The sequence below is a fragment of the Lacerta agilis genome, chromosome 1 (assembly GCF_009819535.1).
Source record: "Lacerta agilis isolate rLacAgi1 chromosome 1, rLacAgi1.pri, whole genome shotgun sequence".
NCBI classification, from domain to species: Eukaryota; Metazoa; Chordata; class Lepidosauria; order Squamata; family Lacertidae; genus Lacerta; species Lacerta agilis.
Genome location: NC_046312.1, coordinates 76636226 through 76656635, shown reverse-complemented (window position 1 = coordinate 76656635; position 20410 = coordinate 76636226). Strand labels below are relative to the sequence as shown.

The 20410-nt window shown below is 41.6% G+C and overlaps 1 protein-coding gene across 1 annotated transcript in view; it reads left to right on the top strand.

The window, feature by feature from the left end:
- Window positions 1-1723: 1723 nt before the first annotated feature.
- The window catches only part of LOC117050595 (SITS-binding protein-like), a 28100-nt gene continuing 9413 nt past the window's right edge, over window positions 1724-20410 (top strand). Inside the window, exons 1-8 of the mRNA XM_033156280.1 lie at window positions 1724-2455; window positions 6322-6493; window positions 8195-8402; window positions 8982-9132; window positions 11372-11575; window positions 13060-13328; window positions 14382-14518; window positions 19080-19201. Of these exons, the coding sequence (XP_033012171.1) occupies window positions 1991-2455; window positions 6322-6493; window positions 8195-8402; window positions 8982-9132; window positions 11372-11575; window positions 13060-13328; window positions 14382-14518; window positions 19080-19201 (1728 nt within the window). The 5' untranslated portion in view covers window positions 1724-1990. The remainder of the gene's footprint in view (window positions 2456-6321; window positions 6494-8194; window positions 8403-8981; window positions 9133-11371; window positions 11576-13059; window positions 13329-14381; window positions 14519-19079; window positions 19202-20410) is intronic.

Below are 20410 nucleotides of genomic sequence, written 5' to 3'. Positions count from 1 at the left end.
AACTTCTGTGGATTAAGTAAGCATATAGTTCATTTGTACGCTAGCAATGCAATCTGATCCATGTTTATGCATGCTTCAAAAAGCAAACTGTGCATTCATGTAAATGGCCAGCATGCTGGTGCACATTGCTTAGCAGTTTCTGGGGCGCTCCCCCCCTGCTGCTGTGCCATGGGCGAAAACAAAATGTCTTGTCATGTTGTTGAAATCCAGACTCATGGTTTATTTCTTCCAAACCGTGAGTGGTAACCATAGTTGGTTCTTGGTTTACCACTTGTGGTTTGTTTGGAAAAACAAGTCACAAGCCTGGGTTCAGACAGCCCAACAAACCAGGCTTGAGCTTCTTTCACCTATAGCAGCACAGTAGCAAGCGCAGGAATGCCACTGGAACATTTGAGCAGGGTCCTACACATTAGAGTATAGTTTGCTTTAAATTATTGTTTGATGTGATGTTTGAACTGTGAATTGTGTTTATGAGGCCAGAGAGTGGAAACAAGTTGTGAGAGAACACTCTAAATGACTTCCATGAATATGGGACTTGGAACTCCCCAGTTCAGATGTTTGTGCCAAAACAATTTTCTGAGCTCTACCTGAAAGCAAATGAAAACTAGTCCAGATCTTTATGTCCTTCCCAGAACTTTGATGTAGAAAAATAACATTTGGAAAGAGAATGAATCATGTTCTTCGTTGTGTAACCAGCATAGCTCTTTCAGTTGAGCTTATCTGGTTTATATTAATGAAAAGCTGATCTTTGTTAGGTTTAAATGGAATATTTTAAGTAAATATTTTTTCCCTTTGCAAAAGAGCCCCGAGAGCTAAAGGTTCTGCCTCTGTCTTTTAAAATTAAGAAGTGGTTAAAAAGAGTGAGAGAGAATCTCTAAAACTTTGGGGGTTGTGTATGTGGGGGTCTGTTCTTCATTAGGAAATAATTTCAATTAAGGTGCAATCCTAAAACAGATTTATCAAGGAGCAAACCCTGTTAAACCTACTTCTGAGTAAATATGCATAAGATTGCACTGCACAGCCCCTAAAAATAATATAGAGTGTTTAATGCACTCTGTGTGAAATCTGACCAGAGCCAAGGAGACCAAATACATAAAGGTATCTATTGTGCATAATGTAACACCCTGACATCTGACATCTGTAAAGTATTCTGTTCAAAGACTCAAACCCTCACTAATGTAAATGCTAAAATTTCAATCAACATTCAAGGACCCCGTGCTTATTTACATCATCAAAGATTTATGATTAACACTCTTCAAAACTGTGACAGCTCAACAGAATATAATAAGACATTTATTATTTCAGAGTCCTGCCTTTAATTTTGATTTGGCAACCATATTCAGGGTTAATAAACTTTAACAATGCTTTCAAAGTGGGCTGGTCATCTGTGGGTCCCTATTACAGTTTCGGGGGCTTCAAAAGGTTGAGTCCAAACCCAGAAGTGGAGCTGGATTGACAGTTTGCCATTTCTTATAACACAGATGCCTCCCACTTACCTGTTCTGTGAGCAGGCTGTCTCTCATCTAGGATCCAGGGTCTCACTGCGTACGTGCGCTTCTATTAAGCTATGGACAGAGTTCCTGATTAGGCACAGTCCGACAGGCCAAAGAAATGTCATGGCTCAAGGACCTAGGGCAAATCTGGCAGGGGCAAATGGATCTGACACCACACATTTGCAGCTATATTTTGCAGGCTTTCTATGCTGCTAGCGCAGAACTGGCTAGAATCACTTCCCCAGACTTAAGTCTCTCTTTTGAATGTAATGTCGTGAGAAGTGCTGGGTAAAGCTTTGAAAAGTTGTACCTTTCCCCACTTCTTTTTTCTTTTCTCCCTCCCCTGGGCAGGGATAGTGTGAAGTTACTCTTGGACAGCAGGGGGGGAAGAATCAAATTTGAACTGAGCTTCCTGCAAAGCTCTAAAAAGGGGAGAGCTCTGTGCCTTGAGAGTCCTTCCTATATCATTAGAAAAAAATATTCTTCATTTGAGTAAAATGCCTCACAATCGTCCCAGGAATCCGAGTCCAGTTGCAGAGGTGACGTGGGATTCTGGGCTGAAGGAAATGAATGAGACCTGGAAAGGAGCAATTGCCTGCCTTGGGGTAGCTGTGTTCTTTGTGATGACCATTGGGATTATCTACTGGCAAGTGGTGGATCAGCCAAACAAAAATTGGATCCTGAAAGGGAACGCCAGTGGTCTTATTTGGGAAAGAAAAGCTCATTCCCTCATCCTGCAGACTCTGAGTGAAGACAAAACTTTCCTGGAGATTCACATGGGAAGCCTCTCAGATGTGGAGGTACCTTTAATGAAGAATCTGTGTTGGATAAACAAGACGGAATTCTGTTATACCTGGGAAGCCCTCGCACACTTGAATATCTCCTTGGAGTCCAGCCTTTCTTCCAACACGGAGTGCTACAGCATCGGTTGGACGCCTCTGCACTGCCAGGTTAAGATCAAGGTAATTAACTACAGCCTCAGTTTATTTCACTAAACATTATGCTCGTGTCACATTCCCAACAAACTTTACAGAGTGTGAACATCAACACTGATAAAGATGACAGTAATATCCATGCTAATCAAAACAAGTATTGACATCATAAACTTGGTTCTTGCGGTAAATGTAGATCTGCATTTTTTGTTGTTGCCTATTTATGAAAGTCCTGGTTTTTTAAGGTAAAAGTTCAACCCCCTAAAAGAATCTCCAGGATCCCTGGGCATATACCAAGATATCTGCACACAAAGACAAAATTGCAAGAATACAAAAGTAAATCAGCCAGCTAAATCCAAAATTTCTAGCTCTGCACCATTGTAGTGTTGTGGATAACCAGAGAGTGGAAGAACCACCTTTCTAAAAATGAACCGAGTAATACCTAAAATCATATCGGTCTCTGAAAATTGTAAGCTAAGAAAGTTTGCTTGCCACCATAGTCATGACATAATTTTCCAAATATCATGGAATGAAAGCGGGAGTGTTCAAAACAGCTTTCTTTCTGTGCTCCAAAAAAGGAGGGGGGTTGCTTTATAATTCTTGTGAAAGTAACAAATCTATCTGCTCTGGCATTGAAATCTAAGAACTGTATTTCTCTCTGGATATACTGAAAGCTGGATAGGAGTGTTTTTGCGTCTCCTGCATATATGAACTTCTTACAACAATATAGGATTTGGGCAGCAGTCCCAGGCATATGAAACATCCCACTGAAATGAGTGGGATTTTCCTCCAAGTAAATATGTTTATAAGTCAGCATTAAACACATATTTTATGGACAGGATTTTGCAGCAATATCTAGAAATTTATTTATGCTTGCAATTGGCTTTTCAGCCTCAACCATCTCAGGATTTGAGACAGGTTAAAAAATATTTATGTGGACCTATTGACATGTAAGAAATTAGAACAATTCATTTAAAAAATATATATATCTTTATTGAGTTTATAAACAAAGAAAATAATAATAAGAAAGAAAATACAAATAGCAAAGAATTTCCCATTAAGCAAAAAGGTAGCATTTAAGTTTACAAACTGCTCATATCTGTGTTCCAGTTCAATTAATCGTTGCTACCTACATATAATTTAATATGCCTATATACAATGTAACAAACAGAAATAAAAAGAAATGTGAATACTTCTGATTAAGTCCATAATACCTTTCCTGCTGTAACCATTAGATCCAAACATCGTCTTCCTACTTATATCCATTATTTAATTTCGTCATTCTTGTTTTTTGTATTAATACCATATGTTGTTACTCATTCTTCTAATGTCAGAAAGCCTCTGCTATTACAGTATCCTTGGAGATATTCTCTCACCATTTTCCATTCCTTGTCTACCTCCTTTTCTGATCCGAGACTCCTCTCACTGGTTCCATTCCCCCCCCCCCCGCTAACATTAGATATTCTACCAGTTTAACTTGCCATTCTATCTTAGTTGGAGGGGTTTCCATTTTCCAATTTCTGGCTATTAGATTCCTGGCGGTAGTGATTGCATACATGAACTGCGGTCTTATTTTGTTTTTAATATCAGATGTCATTCTGCCTAAAAGAAATAGTTCTGGTTTCTTAGAGAATGTAGTTTTAAACATTTTCTTTAGTTCGTTGTAAACTGTATCCCAAAATTCCTTAATCCTGTCACAACTCCACCACATGTGTGTATATGTCCCTGTCACTTTTATACATCTCCAACATTGGTCTGCCCTGTTTTTATACATCCTTGCGAGCTTGGCAGGTGTCAAATGCCATCTGTACAGCATCTTCATCATATTTCCCCTTAAGTTCATGCTAGGTGTTTAATCCTCGGCTTTTTGCTGTTCCAAATAAATTTTGCCATATCCTTCCTCCATTCCTTAAAACAGTTCATACCACCCAAAATTGGAATGGTTTGAAAGAGGAATATTAGGTTTGGTAAAACACACATTTTTATAACTGAGATTTTACCCCAGAAGGAGAGGTGAAGTCTATTCCATATTTCAAAATGTCTTTTTATCTCCTTCCAAATTTTACATACCGGTAGTTATCTTGATATCGGTCAATACATTTATTTGACAGCCAGATACCTAGGTATTTTACCTTCTTTCTGATTTCTTTGCCTGTAGCCTGTCCATTTATGTAGACCTATTGACATGTAAGAAATGAGAACAATTCAAAAGAATGTGATCCTAAGCTGACATACTTGGTTGGAAGTAGGAGTATTTTCTTGAGCGATGTAAATAACTCTCATGAATCAGGAATGCACCACTCATTGGCAATGCTAATGCAGAAATGCTTTTAAATAGTATTTTTTAAATAAAAATAAAAATAAAGATACATTTAAAATACAAATGAACAGAATGTACATTCCAGCCAATTGAGGTTTTATTTTGGAATTAAAGACATAGGAAATGCAAACCTAACTATCTTGAATGAAAACAGCTTTTTAAATCAGTTGGTGATCTGCTTACTTTGACTATCTGACCTATTTTTGCTCTCAATGCACAGCATATGCCTTGTTTGTTTTAGTGTACTGGTATGCTAGCAGTACCTGAAAGAAATTCAAAATCTCTGCAGTCATGTTTTCTATGTAAAATACAGTTTTTAGTTCAGGTTCTTGGGGAGGAAGAGGCCAGTTAGCATAAACAGCTCTAATTAAACCACTCGGTTTTAAGCATGAGGCTCACACTGGGTCAAATTCTTCGACCTCAATTAGGAATTCTGGTTCATGCTAGAATTTCTGCAGACTTTCAAAAGGTTTAGCAATCATAGGAGTACCCTAACCAAAGTCTCAAAAATGAAGCCTAGCCTTTTTCAGAGATTCATAAATTGAATTGAAAGGACTTCGCCATAGCTTTGTGTTATCTTGGTCCCATAAAGACTAACCTTATGGAACAAAAGACTTCTCAGGAGTACAATGATACAGAGAAACTCTCACACTGATTGCACTAGGGGGCTGATAATATGCCCAAGGAGCAACATTCAGATGCATATCAAAGACTAAGTAAGAAAGAGGCAAAGAGCCAGACTGGAAACATGCAATTGTTTTTTAGGAGAGTTCTAAGTGATAACAATAAAGGCAACTTGCTTTTGGTCTACACAACAGACAGGTTTCTTTTATCCTGCTGTCATCCTGATCAAACAAACTTTTTGGAACATTCTCCACACCTGCCAAACCTGTTTATCGGAAGCAGTCGTAGCACAAGTATGCATTGTATAATCAGTTATGCTCATTTCCCTCCACTTGGAGAAGGCAGGGGGGAACTGACATTCAGTTTTGGTTATAAAATGGGAAAGCCAAACCAGAATTAGCTTTATTAAATATATTGCAAGACAACAATCTGGATTTACATAATAAAGAATTAATGAACCACTTATTACAAGCGTCAAGATGCAACATAACCAGACACTGGAGAGACATTTCTGGCACAATGATAGACAATTGGTACAAAACAGTTTGGGAAATATGACTAGAAATCTTTCCCTCATTAGTGGCTGATCAACCTTACTGTGTAAAGGAGATGACATAACTGTTAACCCCGATGCCTTCAAAAACTCCAAAATCCCCTTTGAAATGTGTCTAGACTTTCATCTAAGAGGCCTTGTGCTATTAGACAGTGATTATGCAATCACATGGGAGGTAAAACTTGCTGATCTCATTTGTTCAGTGGAAGTAAATGCTTTTAAAAGGGTCTGGGGCAACCTGAATATTTCAGTTAAAATAACCCCACAACTGGGTGGATAAGGTTGGAGCAAGGACAGGTCAGAGGGGCACAAACATGTACCCTTGCATATTTTATAGATTTAACCAAGGCTATTCTTCAAAATTATACATTAGTTTTTCTGTAATATTTTGCTTTCCAGGACTGCTTTTCCATGGTAAATATTTCCTGGTATGGAGGAGCAAGTGTCAGCAGCCAGCATTGGCCTCTGAACAATGTGAGCATCCAGTCCCAGCCATTCATCATCAGCAACCTCGCCAAAACCCCAGCTGCTTATGGCTCTGTCTTAGAAAGATATTTTTTGGGATCAACTGGTAAGAGTTGCCTTCCTCGCTTGATTTCCCAACATTGTTGACTGTAAATAGCTTTTCCATGGCTTTAGTATTTTATTTTATTTTTAATACAGTCCAACTGAGTGAAAAATTAAGAAGGTAACTAGGGTTGTATCTTCTCCAAGAAAGGTGGCTAGCTACATCAAGTACCTGCCTCACTGATACAGTGAACAGAGAGTGATGTATCATACCTTAATAGTTGGATGGCCATGGACTCTACTTTACAGAGGACAGCCCTCTGTTTGAATGGCTGTCTGGTCCAAATCCAGTTTTAAAGAACCGTAAGAAGGAAGAGTGAGCAGGAGCCTACAAGCTGTCCACCAACACAGGTCACCTGGCCACATTCTTTCCCATTACAGTGAGATTATACATATATAAAGTTTTATGCAGTCCCTTGCCCTCTTTTTTGTTGATGCAGTTCCTCTTTTTTGCAATGTGTACACAACCACCTTACTAGTGCATTGTGCAGCAATGGTTTCGAATGTTAGCTTTTGATGTGGGAATTCCTCTTACTTTCTTTTCTTTCTGAGGAACAGCTCAAATTTGCCTTCCTTAAAAAACAAAAACATAAACTAACCTAACAAAAAAGAAAAGTGAAGATGTATGAGGAAGGATATGCCCTACCCCCATCCCATTCCCTTTCTACCAGTGCATTAAATCCTACTACATTAGCCCCAGGCACATAACATTTGAACAGGTTTGTATTCTCATTTGTCTAAAATGTCTACACTGGCCAGGCAAAATTGCTAGTCAATTTCCCTTCTGCACCGTAGCTCACAGTAAGTTATTGACGTGTGACATTAATAGTACGGCAGAATTTCAGAAGGGATGTTGTTGCCACTAGTGTACAGAGCAGGGATTGCTAACATGGTGCCTTCCAGATGTTGTTGGACTCCAGCTCCCAACAGCCCTAGCTAGCATTGCCAGAGATGATGCTAGTTATACTCCAGCAATATCTGGAGGGCACCACAGTGTCTACCTTTGGTATAGAGTCTGGGAGCTTCCGTGTCTCTTTGCCGTGTTGCATTTTAGGAGGACAGGGAATGACTCTTCCTAAAGGAGGATATACCGCATCTCTGGGCTGAGTATCACCCTATGAGGAGGATTCTCTGTCAGGATCAACAACTTTGGAAGGCAGGGAGCTTTCCAAGCTGCGTTCAGTTTGGAGATGCTTCGCAAGTCCATGATTAAAAGCGGGGGAAAATCTAAATACATTGATGGCATTCAATCAGTTATGAGATTTTGATACCTAATTATAGTTATTAGACATATTATGCAATAAGTAAACAACAGAATGTTTATGATCTCAGCCATGAGCAATATAACTCACAATCTCTACAAGGATTATGTGCCTTTGACAACAACAAAAAGCAGAGCCACGTGGAGTCCCTGTTTTATTCCTTAAATAAGCAAATTTGCTAGAATGTCAACAGCCAGTGTCAATTTTCTAGGACAATTAGGATGGCATGGAGAAATGTGCACCCTTGGATTCAGGCAGAGAAGTATATGTAGGTTTATGCCCCTTTGTCATCATCTGCACAGAAATGGAAGTGAGTGAGTTCTGATTTCTCACACTGGATTTATAAATGATAGTGGAACTTCATCAAAAGCATGACAAAGTAAAGCACAGTCCTAACTGTCTGATTTCTTTTATATACGTTTGTGTGTTTGTTATCTCTAAAGGAGTGACAGTGATGATTGCCTCAGACATACCCATCTTCCTCTCAGTAGAGAGGAACAAACATTTTTGCCTTGAGAGCACCCTTGGCGTCAATATGGCATCCCTGCAGTACACAGTGTGTGTCAGTCAAAACATCACGTCTGCCCATCAGGAAGTGGGAAGCCAGCTTTCAGGACATCAGCGGAAGCTGCCAGATACTGAAATACTAAGGTAAGAAAGATATCAGAATAGTGTGGTCTGACATTAAGCACCCAACCAGCTATATGGTGGCAAGATCTTAAGGGTATGGGTACTTGCAAAGCTGTATAACAGAAATCCAAAAAGGCAGACTGTAAAATAGTAGTAGTAGTAGTAGTTGGTTTTATTATTCCTTTTATATATATCACCCACTTTTAGGCCCAGTGTTATATGGTTCTGGCAGCTGTTCCCAGTCACCAGTCTAGCAGCCACATTCTGAATTACCAGTAATTGCAGTTTCTGAGTCACCTTCAAAGGTAGCTGTACATAGACTGCATTGCAGTAGGGCTGGTCCTGATTAATATTATACTATGAACCCGAGAAATGGCATCAAGTGGGGACTTTGTATATCCTATTAGAGAGGAACGTAAGTTTTCTGCCAACATGAGTCCCCTCCCTTTTTAAACATCTGCAGGCATATAGTAGATATGCTGGTTTAACCCAGCTATTTTAGTTGTGTGACTTCCTACTCATCTTGAAAAACCTGTGGGCCAGATAATAAATAGGTGTTAAGCTCAAGCAAGGCTTCTTTCTTTAACTACACCAATACAGGTTGCCTGTCTGGAGCTATTACAGAGCAGCAGATTCTGTTGCCAAGGTGGAGCGAGGATTAAGATATTTCTTCAACAGACTGCAAAGGCATCACTTCGGGGAGGGGCTAATCGCTCTCAATGAACATTCCACAGTGCTACTTGGTAATACGGTATGTGCATCTTTGGAGGTCACTGGCAAGCTGCAGAGTTAGAGGGTGGCATTTTCACCCACCCTGTTAATTCCTCAAATATATAGCTTTCCCAGCATTCTGCATTCAATTGTTATAGCTAAAGTATCACTTTTCAAAACCTTAGCCAGCAAACTCCCATTTTCCATGTACTGTACCAGGAGTGTTTTCACAGACTTTGATGACAGCTAGATTTGGTGTTTAATATCACCAGACAAATAAAATACAGAGTCCAGCTGCTTGGCACACAGTTGCACACCCACACCCACACCAGTAGTCCAACATGTCTAAGCATGGGAGGCAGTTTTATAGATGCAAACCCACGAATACAGGTGGGTTTTGTGGGTGCACATTTCAACTGGGACTTGGGCCATTGTTTGTGTGTGTGTGTGTATCTCGATTTGATTATAATAAAACCTCAAAGTGTTTTTTTAAAAAAATTACAAACAAAATTATTATACTTATCTTAATTCTCACAAAACTTTATTTTTTTTATCATCCATATCACTCTGTTAGATTGAACCCCAATGGAATTGGAAATTGGGGGTAGATGAGCAAATCAGCCAATTTCTGATCCATATCAATTTCACATACATTTATTCATATAAATTAATATTTAAATATGTACTTAGGTACATGTTTTACCACAAAATATGTATTTGAATACATGTTTTATCTAAACATTTCCCCCTAAAACATCATTTTTATTCATTTATTCAACTGATAGCTATATTGCAAAATTCAGGGAAGTGCAAAATCTGAAGGGTAGCTACTGTATAGCCACTGAAGAGGAGGTGGGGTTACGGACGTCATGGCCCTTCCACGTGCACAGGGGCTGAGAGCTCAGCCCCTGTGCAATAGGGGGATTCCCGACCACGTCACTCCCAGGCTGACCAATTCGGTCGGCTTGGGGGTGTGTCCTGCCCTATTTAAGCAGAACGCGGGCGGGAATCCTTTCTGCTTTGCCCTGCTCCCCAGCTGCACCGGTTTTTCCTGCTCACCTGCCCTTTAGGTTTACTCTTCATGACCTTGCTATGGACCTCAGTTGGTCGCCGTTGAGGGGCCTTGTAGGAATTTTTTCCACTTGGCACCAGCCGTTTTGTTTTTCGCCTACCTGGTAGCAATTCGTCACAACTGTTGGTTTTGGTGGTTAGGCATTGGAATATTTCTGTAGGAATGAGGAGGGGAGGTTGTGCCATCACCTGCCCCGCAATTTGAAGGGTATTCGATTAAAGTTTCTGGGGGCGTGGCCCTGTCCGAAGCCTAGGGAGGTTAGGGCCTAAGGCACGCCCCTATCGGTGACCCCAGGGGGAGTTCCTAGTTGATAAGCATCGCAGGGCTCCTTGGCTGGTGGTTAACCTTTCCCGGACTCCCAACACACGGGTTGGGGTCGGATATAGTCGGTTAGGATCCAATGCCTAAGCCAATACCGCTCAACATCTGTAACCAATAAAGTTGTGGCCTTTTTCTGCCCATTAACCTTATATACTGTGTCACGTGTCAGTTATTTCCCACAGGGAGGATGGGACATAGCCATAGTTCTGATTGGTATTTTAGCTTGGTAATTGTGTATTAGGTCAGTTTGCTTGCAGACCAAATAATATCTTTGTTCATCCCTAGTTGGGACTGATTCCTTAATAGATTCCCGTTAACACTATATAAATGTTATGGGACTATCTCCTATTTGAATCTATCTCCTATTTAATCTGACTGTTTAGATAACAACTGGTGAACTTAATTTATTAAGGCTTAAGCTAGTGGGGCTCCAATTGGCATTCCATCTAGGCGCTAACTAAGTCCATAAACACTTATCTTCTACATTCCAGACCATTCACTGGAATACTGCAGCATTGTTCAAGCTAAGGCTATGTGAATCTTGTGAGTGGAAGCTCCATCTAAGCCACTTTGACTTTAATTAATGCTTTAAGAGCCTTTATAGCTGTTACCAGCAGCAGGACTGAAGACCTTTTTCAAATTATGCCAAACCCTGTGTGGTGTACTGTCTTTTTAAACACACACACAACTTCTTGCACTTCTGTTTTTTTGTGCTGAAGTATTAAAGAGAAGTAGGGTAAGATTTCTTGGAGAAGTCATCTGGAGACCCTATTAAATAAATAGCAGAGTGTGTTTTGCTGTTTAGTCTTACCTTCCAAACATTATAGTCCCTGGTCCTATGACAAAATCCTTGCCTAATGGTGCACGCTATTCTCCCTTCTTTCAGGAACACACCTTTTTACCTGTGCTGAGACGAAAAGGGTTGCATAGTCCAAGGCTTGCCATGGACTCCTCACATACAAAACATCTAAAGCTTTCCATAACCGTGTCCCCTTTTGCAAGCATCAACTCCCAACTTTTTCAGATGTCTCTACAAGAAGGCAAAGAAGACTTTTGGCTGAGCCGCCACTCTGAATCTGGTGACTACTCGGTACAAGTCTCTAATATCACCTCTTGCACTTGACCAATTGCATCTAGAGGTTCCTAGCCTGGAAGGAACCAGTAGGTATAAGGCTTTCTCGGCTTGCTTAACATACATTAGCAGATGTTAATGAGCCAAAGCACATATTATGTAGGAGATGCCTGATTGGATCCCCCCCAGTTGGTAGTATGTGAGACTCTTAATTGCAAGGTTATGGGTCAGAGCTCCACATTGGGCAAAAGATTCCAGCATTGCAGGGGTCCGGACTAGATGACCCTCATGGTACCTTCCCATTCTATGACTCTATAGCAGGGTTGAGGAGCTGTTTACAGCCTGTGGATTGGATGTCTAGGTCCCTTCCCCTGCCCCCTGTTGGCCATTCTAACAAGTAGATGGGACTGCCCACTTGTCATTCAGCTGGTATCATAGTGATGTCAGGTGAAGTGCTTTATTTTGCCTGGGCAGTTTGAAATCACTCAATGAACCAAGACACAGGAGTCTGCAGGAGCTGACAATAAGTTGGGTGTTTGCACTTGCAAAGCCCTGCGCCTTTGCAAGCACTGCCAATCAGCATTTTTCTTCTTCTGATAGCAGCTATCACGACCCCTGTTTGGATGGACTCCTGACATGGTAGGAAGGGGGTCTTACCCTCCTTCCTTGTACCAAAGCCTTGATGCGAATCACCTTCCCTGAGCTGCAAAGGCGAAAACATGCAATACAGTCATAGAAAAGAAGATGTATATGGAGGGGAAACCTTTCTCTCCATGCCATAACCTCAATCTAAACTGGGTGTGTGAATGTTGGGTCACTTACAGTGAATTTTAGGAAAGTAAAATCATGGCAGGATACCTAATCATTGATTTCCCACAACATGTCTAGTAGGGCCTTTGTAATCAAGAATTAAGCTGTACCTAAATAATGGTTCTTGGGCCTATAACCAATTTCAGGAAATTATAGCTATATCTTAACGGTGTCTGCAAATGAAATATATTTCAGACCATGTTTTATTAAGCAATGTAATGTAGCAGCCTATCGTTTCTTTTAAAAAAATCTATTGCCTAATAAAATTGTCTCAGTGCCCATGATACACATAAACACAGAGTGATGCCTTTGTTTTGAAAATGCACATTAGCTATAAAATATTCTATGCTGTGTTCATATGATTCTGCTCAGAATTTGAGGCAAGGAGTACTGCCATTCAGAGAGCATAACCTTGAAACCAAGTGCTCACAAATGGTCCCTGCACTGCCCTTAATCTGGCGCTGCCAACTATGAATTTAGGCAGGGAACATCCAATATAGTAGCTTCCAGATATTGCTGGACTGTAACTGCTATCACGCCTGACCATTGGTTATGTTGTCTGAGGCCAATGGAAGTTGGAACCCATAACCTTCGGGGGGGGGGGCACACTGGTTACCTGCACATGAACCAGGAAGTCAGCCTAGTCCTTTATGCTTCTGCTGTTCTCTTCTGATGGCTGTTTCCTATTGCAGGTGCCGCTGCTCACCAGATGGAAAGGGCAGTTTTCTGCTCAGCTAAATGTAACCAGCTGGGCTGCGGTGCTCTGGTACATGGACCAAGTGAGCCTCTTGAGGCAGCGACTGGGAGCAGAGTATTTGGTTTTCGAAAGTGGCGAAGGCAATTGGTTTATGGAGCAAGCAATCCCACCTCCAACACAACTTGGAGGGGATAAGTACATTCACATTTTAGCCTCAATGGCAGCTGCATTGGGAAACTCGTCAATAATTAGTGCCGGCACGAGGTTTGTCTCAGGATAACTCTCCAAACTGTCTGTTTCCAAGGGCATCCTATCAGTGTGCACCATCTCCTGCCCCTTCTTTTTATTTTGTTAAAAGTTTATTTTAGGGGAACTCTCACATCCCTCTTCCACCCCTTTCTCTGTCCTTGTCATTTGCTGCTGGTGCTGCTGTAATCTGAAGGAGAGTCGTGGAGGGACAGTGTGTGCTAATGAACAGAGGCATGGATGTGCATTTAGCATGGGCTCTTCCTATCCAGAAAAGTGGCTTCAGCTTACATGAACTGGGTTCCATATGTCCTCTTTTTTCAGGGCACGTCCTGTTTTTCATGGGTGTGTAAAATGAGAGTCACTGTGGTCTAAACCACTGAGCCTCTTGGGCTTGCCAATCAGAAGGTCAGCGGTTAAAATCCGCGCAACAGGGTGAGCTCCCGTCGCTCTGTCCCAGCTCCTGCCAACCTAGCTGTTTGAAAGCACGCCAGTGCAAGTAGACAATTAGGTACTGCTGTGGCGTGAAGGTAAATGGCATTTACCTTCCTGTTGCACCAGAAGCGGCTTAGTCATGCTGGCCACATGACCCGAAAAGCTGTCTGTGGACAAACGCCGGCTCCCTCGGCCTGAAAGCGAGATGAGCGCCACAACCCCATAGTCGCCTTTGACTGGACTTAACCATTCAGAGGTTCTTTACCTTTTTTACCCATAGTTAAAAGTAGAAGTTGACAGGCGTGTCGGCTTTTTTGCTCTTCAAAATATGGCAACCCTAGCATGAAGCCAAGCCACCTCAAAAGCAGCTGCCATGTGACAATGCATCCTTAGAACTGTCTGTGACTTTGATGCAATGCTGCACTTGTGCCTTAAGTTGGCCTCCCCCAACCTGGTACTCTCCTGGTGTTGTTGAACAACAGCTCCTAGAAGCTCCAACCAGCATGGCTAAGTCAGGGGTTATGGGAGTTGTGACCCAACAGCATCTAGAGGGCGTTGAGTTTGGGGAAGGCTGAATGATTACTGTGCCTTTCAATGTTTGCAGTTTGACTCTTGGTCTGTTTCTGCTGCTTCTAGAGTCAGCCACCTGCCGCTCTTTCTCCAAATGAACCCCCGCCAGCCTGACTGGAGCTACGCTGGTTTGAAAGGGATTATTCCATCAGTGCTTCATTACAGTCTTCTTGGTTATAACTTTTTTATTCCAGACGCAATAGGTAACGTTATTTTAAGGTCAACTTCTCCCAGTCCTTCTTAGAATCCATTTTATAGAAGGGCTGGAGATGCCCCTGAGATAAAAGGCCAGATCTCATGGGCAGAGCCCATATGCTGTGTGTAAAAGGCCCCAGATTCAATCCCTGGCATTTCTGGGAAGGGCTGCAAAAGAGCCATGTCTGAAACACTGGAGAGAATTTGCTGGTCAGTGCAGAGACTTGATCAGCTGCCATCCAGATGTTGGGCTGCAACTCCCATCAGCCCCAAACAGCAAGGCCAGTGGTCAGGGCTGATGAGAGTTGGAGTCTAACAACATCGGGAAGGCACTATGTTGGCTACTGCCTCTCTAAATAATACTGTGCTAGATGGACCACTAGGCAGCTTACTATGCTCCTACAGGGGAGATGAATGCATATGATCTGCTCACCTAATCAACTACATGAAGGCTACACCAAGCAGAACTTTAGGGACATCAGTGCCTGAAGTTCTGTTTGGTGCACCATTAGATTTAATTGATTTTCTGTTGACAAGAATTGGCCAACACATTTCTTCAGCATTAAAAAAATTAAACAGGAATTGCATATACATTCAGTTCTGCCAAAATTAGAGGGTGGTGTTTTTGTTGTTGTTGTTTAAAAAAAAGTAATGGCATCCCAGCTTCATTCATCTGGTTCTCAAAAGCCCAGGGGCTTTTGGACTGCAACTGATTTGTAGCATGGATTGCATTGACCCCATAGCTCAGCGATTGAGCGCATGCTTGCCATGCAAAAAGTCTGATTCAGTCCTGCACACAGCCAAACACCCTTAAAGCCTTTTAAAGTTCTTGTTTATTTTGACATTGATGTACTGAACTACATGCAGCAGGTTTAAATTTCTTCATTTCAGACTGCAATGTAAAGATCTGGATTTAGCATTCAGAGTTATGCATACCTGGGGGAAACTGTGTAATGAGAACAAAGTTTCCAGAGCAGTCTATTTGTAAAAAATCAGGGGATGCATCTGACAAATGGGAAGGTAGTTTGGACAACCAATCTTTCTCTTCGCTAGTAAAGCGAGATGAGCGCCGCAACCCCAGAGTCGTCCACGACTGGACTTAACGGTCAGGGGTCCCTTTACCTTTTCATTTACAGTATACTGAAGAAACCAGAAGTGGAAACATTTGCTTTAAAACTTAAATATCTCTTTGTTATTGGTTACTGTAATAAATATATGATATTAGGCTTGTATTTGAGCAAGCAGAAGGACTTCCATTATGCAGTTGGACTTTCCCCCACCCCATGTGGCTCCTAAATCTGTTCTGGAGGTTTCCCCAACCCTCTGGAGCAGGTTTTGGGATAGCATGGGACAGAAGTCCTGTTGCACAAGTGGAAGTAATTGAACTCCCACATTTTTTAGTTGACTATCACCCTTCTGGTATTGCATCTAACTGCATCCCTCTAGGAGCCAGCACTTTCTGAAGTGCTGTCTGATGCCTTAAAAATCCTATCTCTTGCTTTGTGTACACACACACACCCCACACACACGTGCATACCTGTAACAATATCTATGTCTCTTAGAAGAGAAGGTAAAAATTTGTGGCAAGAGATATAAAAATATTAATAGTTTTTTTAAACAATAGTCTTGAATCAGTGGAACCCTGTAGTAAATCCTGCTTTTCGTGCTGAAAAGAGGGAGCTCATGTGCTCCTTGTTCTCACAGTGAGCTGTCACTTTCAATAAAATGTGAGGCTGTTTCAGAACAAAATATTCTGTTTTGGAAAGCAATTCCCTTTTCTGAAGGAATAGGGCTCTTTAAGCCTGAGGCAAGCTTGTTAATAAGAATCCTCTCTTGACCCTCACCCTTTCGCCCGCTAGCCAGCACCTAGTATTTCACCAGGAAATCTGCCTGCTCCCCTTTGCAGCACGCTTTTCTTATTTCAGTTTTCTGCTCTGGTGGAGGAAACCTGTGTTATGATCTCCAACCCCCTTCAGGATTTATGAAGCTAGATGAAGTGGCATCATGTCGCATTACATGGCGAAGTATTTTGGATGTGTTAAAATGCTATATAATCCTGAGTGGGATGACAGGACAAGATATTTGCTATTGCAAGTGATATTGGTAGCATCTGTGGAATTGCTTTATCTTTCTGGATATGCATGGATTTTAAGATGGTCTCTGCAACCTGCTAATATAGATGGGTTTATGTTTCAAGGTTATAGTTCATTCTTCCCATTTGGCAAACAAGCTGTATGGGTGTACCCCTCAGCATATACCTTCTGTGGGTGGCACAAGGCTTCCCAAGACTTTTCAGTCTATAAGGGTCCTTTCACTACACTTCTACCTAGACGGCGTTTCTGTCACGTTGGCGTTTCTGTCATGTCTCTGCAGATCATAAAAAGATTTAAATTTATGTATTTGACACTTTTCTACTTTGATAAATCATGCAGCTGGACAACAAATTAACTTCCTTGCATGAAATTTTAGGTCAGGGTATCCAATGTGATGTTCCCAAGATGCTGTTGGCTCCAGCCTCCATCAGCCTCAGCCAGCATGGCCAATGGTCAGGGAGGGAGGAAGTTGTAGTCCAACAACATCTGGAGGGCATTATAATTATAATTATTTATTAAATTTGTATACCACCCTTCATCCGTGGATCTCAGGGTGGTTCACAACATAAAACACAATATAAAAACACAAAATACATGATAAAGACAAGAACAAGAAACGCAAACCAATGAACCCCACCCCTCCTCCTCCCACAAACCCATTTAAAAGGGAAATAAGATGTTAATCAGCCAAAGGCCTGGTTGGCTACTCCTGTGTAGTTAATGTGTTTCAAGATGCCCCTGTGGTCCTTAGTTATAATGTCATAGACATGGTCCCCCCCCCCACGTTTTTTGTGGTAGGTTGGAATCGCCCCTAAGAGCCCCCCCCCCAACCCAATCACTTGCACTGATGTGAATGTAGCAGGAATAAATGAGATACACAGGAGTAAGGAACATTTTCTTTTCAGGGTCTTTAGTACAATATTATGTATTTTACCTGCTGTGTCTATGGTTTGCCTTCCAGGCTGCAGACTATTGATGTTATAATACGCCAGCAGTCAAGCTGCTAAAGCAACGAATGCAAAGCACGTGCCAGAAAGAGAGATGAAAGATGTTCTTTCTTTTAACAGATTATCTGGAATGCCCACTATTTATAATATGTACTGTTCCGTTCCAGCTGGAAACCACACACACCCATTTGTTTCACATCTCAGCTTGAATCCTTCATAAAGTACACCAAGCCAATTACATTGTTTTGTGTCAGGAGTCAGATAGTCAGAAATGTTGTTTCTCTGTGAAATCTCAATATTCTCAGTGTCCCGTCCCCCCTGCCACCTCACTTTCCCACTGCTTTTGAAATTCTTCCAACAACTTGTGTTTCCAGAATGCCAGCAATGGCAAACTGTGAGTTGGATCAGGCCATTCTTCAGTTCCACTCACTTTTAGCCATCGAGACTGTTTAAGCATCTACCATATGTCTTTTTGAACAACGCTGGCTTCTCTAGCTTCTTCTTTCTCCCTTTGGATCTTATTGGCTCCTGTACCAACAAACAGGTGACAGAAGCCACTTCCAAGCTGTCACTCTTTTGTGGGGAATGACCGTAGCTCAATGGTAGGCCATCAGCTTTGCATGGAGGAAGACCAGATAGAAATGGGAATGTTCCCTTCCAAGACCCCAGACTGCTGCTGCCAGACAATGAAGACAACATTGAGCTGGATAGACCAATATATAATGACCCCCTAGCTGTCAACCAGCAAATTTAGATTGTGCAATTAAAGTGGATGTGGTGCTCTTGTGCAGCAAACCTGCTTCCACCCCCCCCCCCGGAATTTTCGTGATAAGAAAAGTGAGGGGAGGGGGGTACGCATTGAAGATGATTGTGGCATATAACTCGCACACGAATAAAGCAGCATGAAGTCTCAATAAATAACAGTGTTGTAAAACATTCGTGCATATTTTGTGCACCTGTATCAGTATGAATGCTCAATTACCAGTAACTGGCTGTCTGGAAGAGCCCTGGGATGAAGCTATTGTATTTTAATATTTTGTACTTTTGTATTTTAATATTTTGTTGGAAGCCTCTCAGAGTGGCTGGGGAAACCCAGCCAGATGGGTGGGGTATAAATAAATTATTATTATTATTATTATTATTATTATTATTATTATTATTAGCTCAGCAACAGCCGCAATAGCACAACTCAAGTCTATTGCAATGGCCCTCCCCATATAGCTATCCAGGGAATTTTCACTACAGGCAGAGTTGGCATTCTGCAGTGGATGCAGCAGGCGCCACTGCCAGAAGACCCAGTGCAATGTAGGAGAAGCTGAGATATATGAGGCCTGGTGGTGACTGGGCAGTGTTTTAATAGCACCTTGATTATGCAAGAGAACACAGAGGCCTTGTTACAAATCTCAGGGTTTATCATTAATACAATCTGGTTGTTCCTAAATTACTGGATCAAATATTAAAGTTGAATTCTAAATATTTATGACAGTTTTCCTATTGCCCAACCATTTTTATTTGTTTGTGCTGTGCAGGAGGAAGTCTAGCAAATGAATTTCTGATCGATGAAGAGCTATACATTAGATGGCTGCAGATTGTGACTTTCCTTCCTGTGATGTCTTTCCGTACTCCACCATGGGTCTGTTGTGATGACTGGGTAGGTATAACAACTACCACTGGTATGCTAATGATAATATTCTGCTCTCTTGGTTCCCGAATTCTCTCCCTCAGTTCTTACTAATATTTTTTATCTCCACAATGTCTCCTTTTGGATGATTCACCACCACCAAAGTTTAAGGTGGATTAAACAGTATACTCTGTATGTCTTCTCTGGAATCATCACTTCCATCTTCCTTGACACATCATCAGTACTCTCATCCAGGACTGGCCCAAGGCATTTCGCTGCCTAAGGTGAAGGACAAGATGGTCCATTTCACAGTCAGAAGCTAACTGGACCAGCAGTTGAATCTTAATCTAACACTGGTGGTAGGACAGGGTCCTCTGCCACACCTGAGACAGCAAGTTAGCTTATGGGGGCCAGCCAGGACATGCCATGTAGCATATATAGCTCTGTCCTCTAACATAGGAGCAGCAAGGTGACTGTAATTGCTGCCTCTCCACCCAACACCTGCTGCCTAGGGAAGCTGCTTCACTTTGCCCAAAGGTAGGGCTGTTTGTGACCTTCAGTTTTGCACATGGTATTTGTGTGTGTTATGGAGAAAGAGAGAGAGAGAGAAAATTGCCTCTGTGTTGTTCTTCAGCAAAAGATTCTGGTGCCAGGTCTTGCAGTATTTTTCTTCTTAACACTGCCAACATTTGCTTTTTCTGATTTCATAGAAACTCTGGTTCAAGTTCATGTACTTTCTTGCCTCAGCTATCACCAGGGCTTTCTTATACCTCATCTTAAATTCTTATGTCAGCCCTAAACTCTGCTGCATACCTTGCTCATGGCATTTTACCATTCACAGTCTTCTTTTTATTCTCTTAATCAGTTCAAATTACCCCCTCCTCCTAGTTGCTTCATGCTGTGTGCCCCATCTCTCCTTTCTAATTCCCCTTCCACATTCTTTCTCCCACTATTAATTCTGCTTATACTAATCTTCTTATCTTAGTCCTTTAGCTATGCTCTCTTAGTCCTTTAGCTATGTTCTAGAGCTCAGCTGAAACTTCAAAGAAGGCAGTTTTCTGAAAAAAAGAAGGCCACCTTACAGAATTTGCTCTAAATATTCTATACCAATTTGTTTGCGGTTGCTGCCATTATCCTCCTCTCGACACAATGCTGGCTACAGAAGTAGTGGCAGTAAAGACTAGCATGATAAGAGACTGAAGAGATGATCTTCATCCAAGCCCAAGGATGAGAGACTTA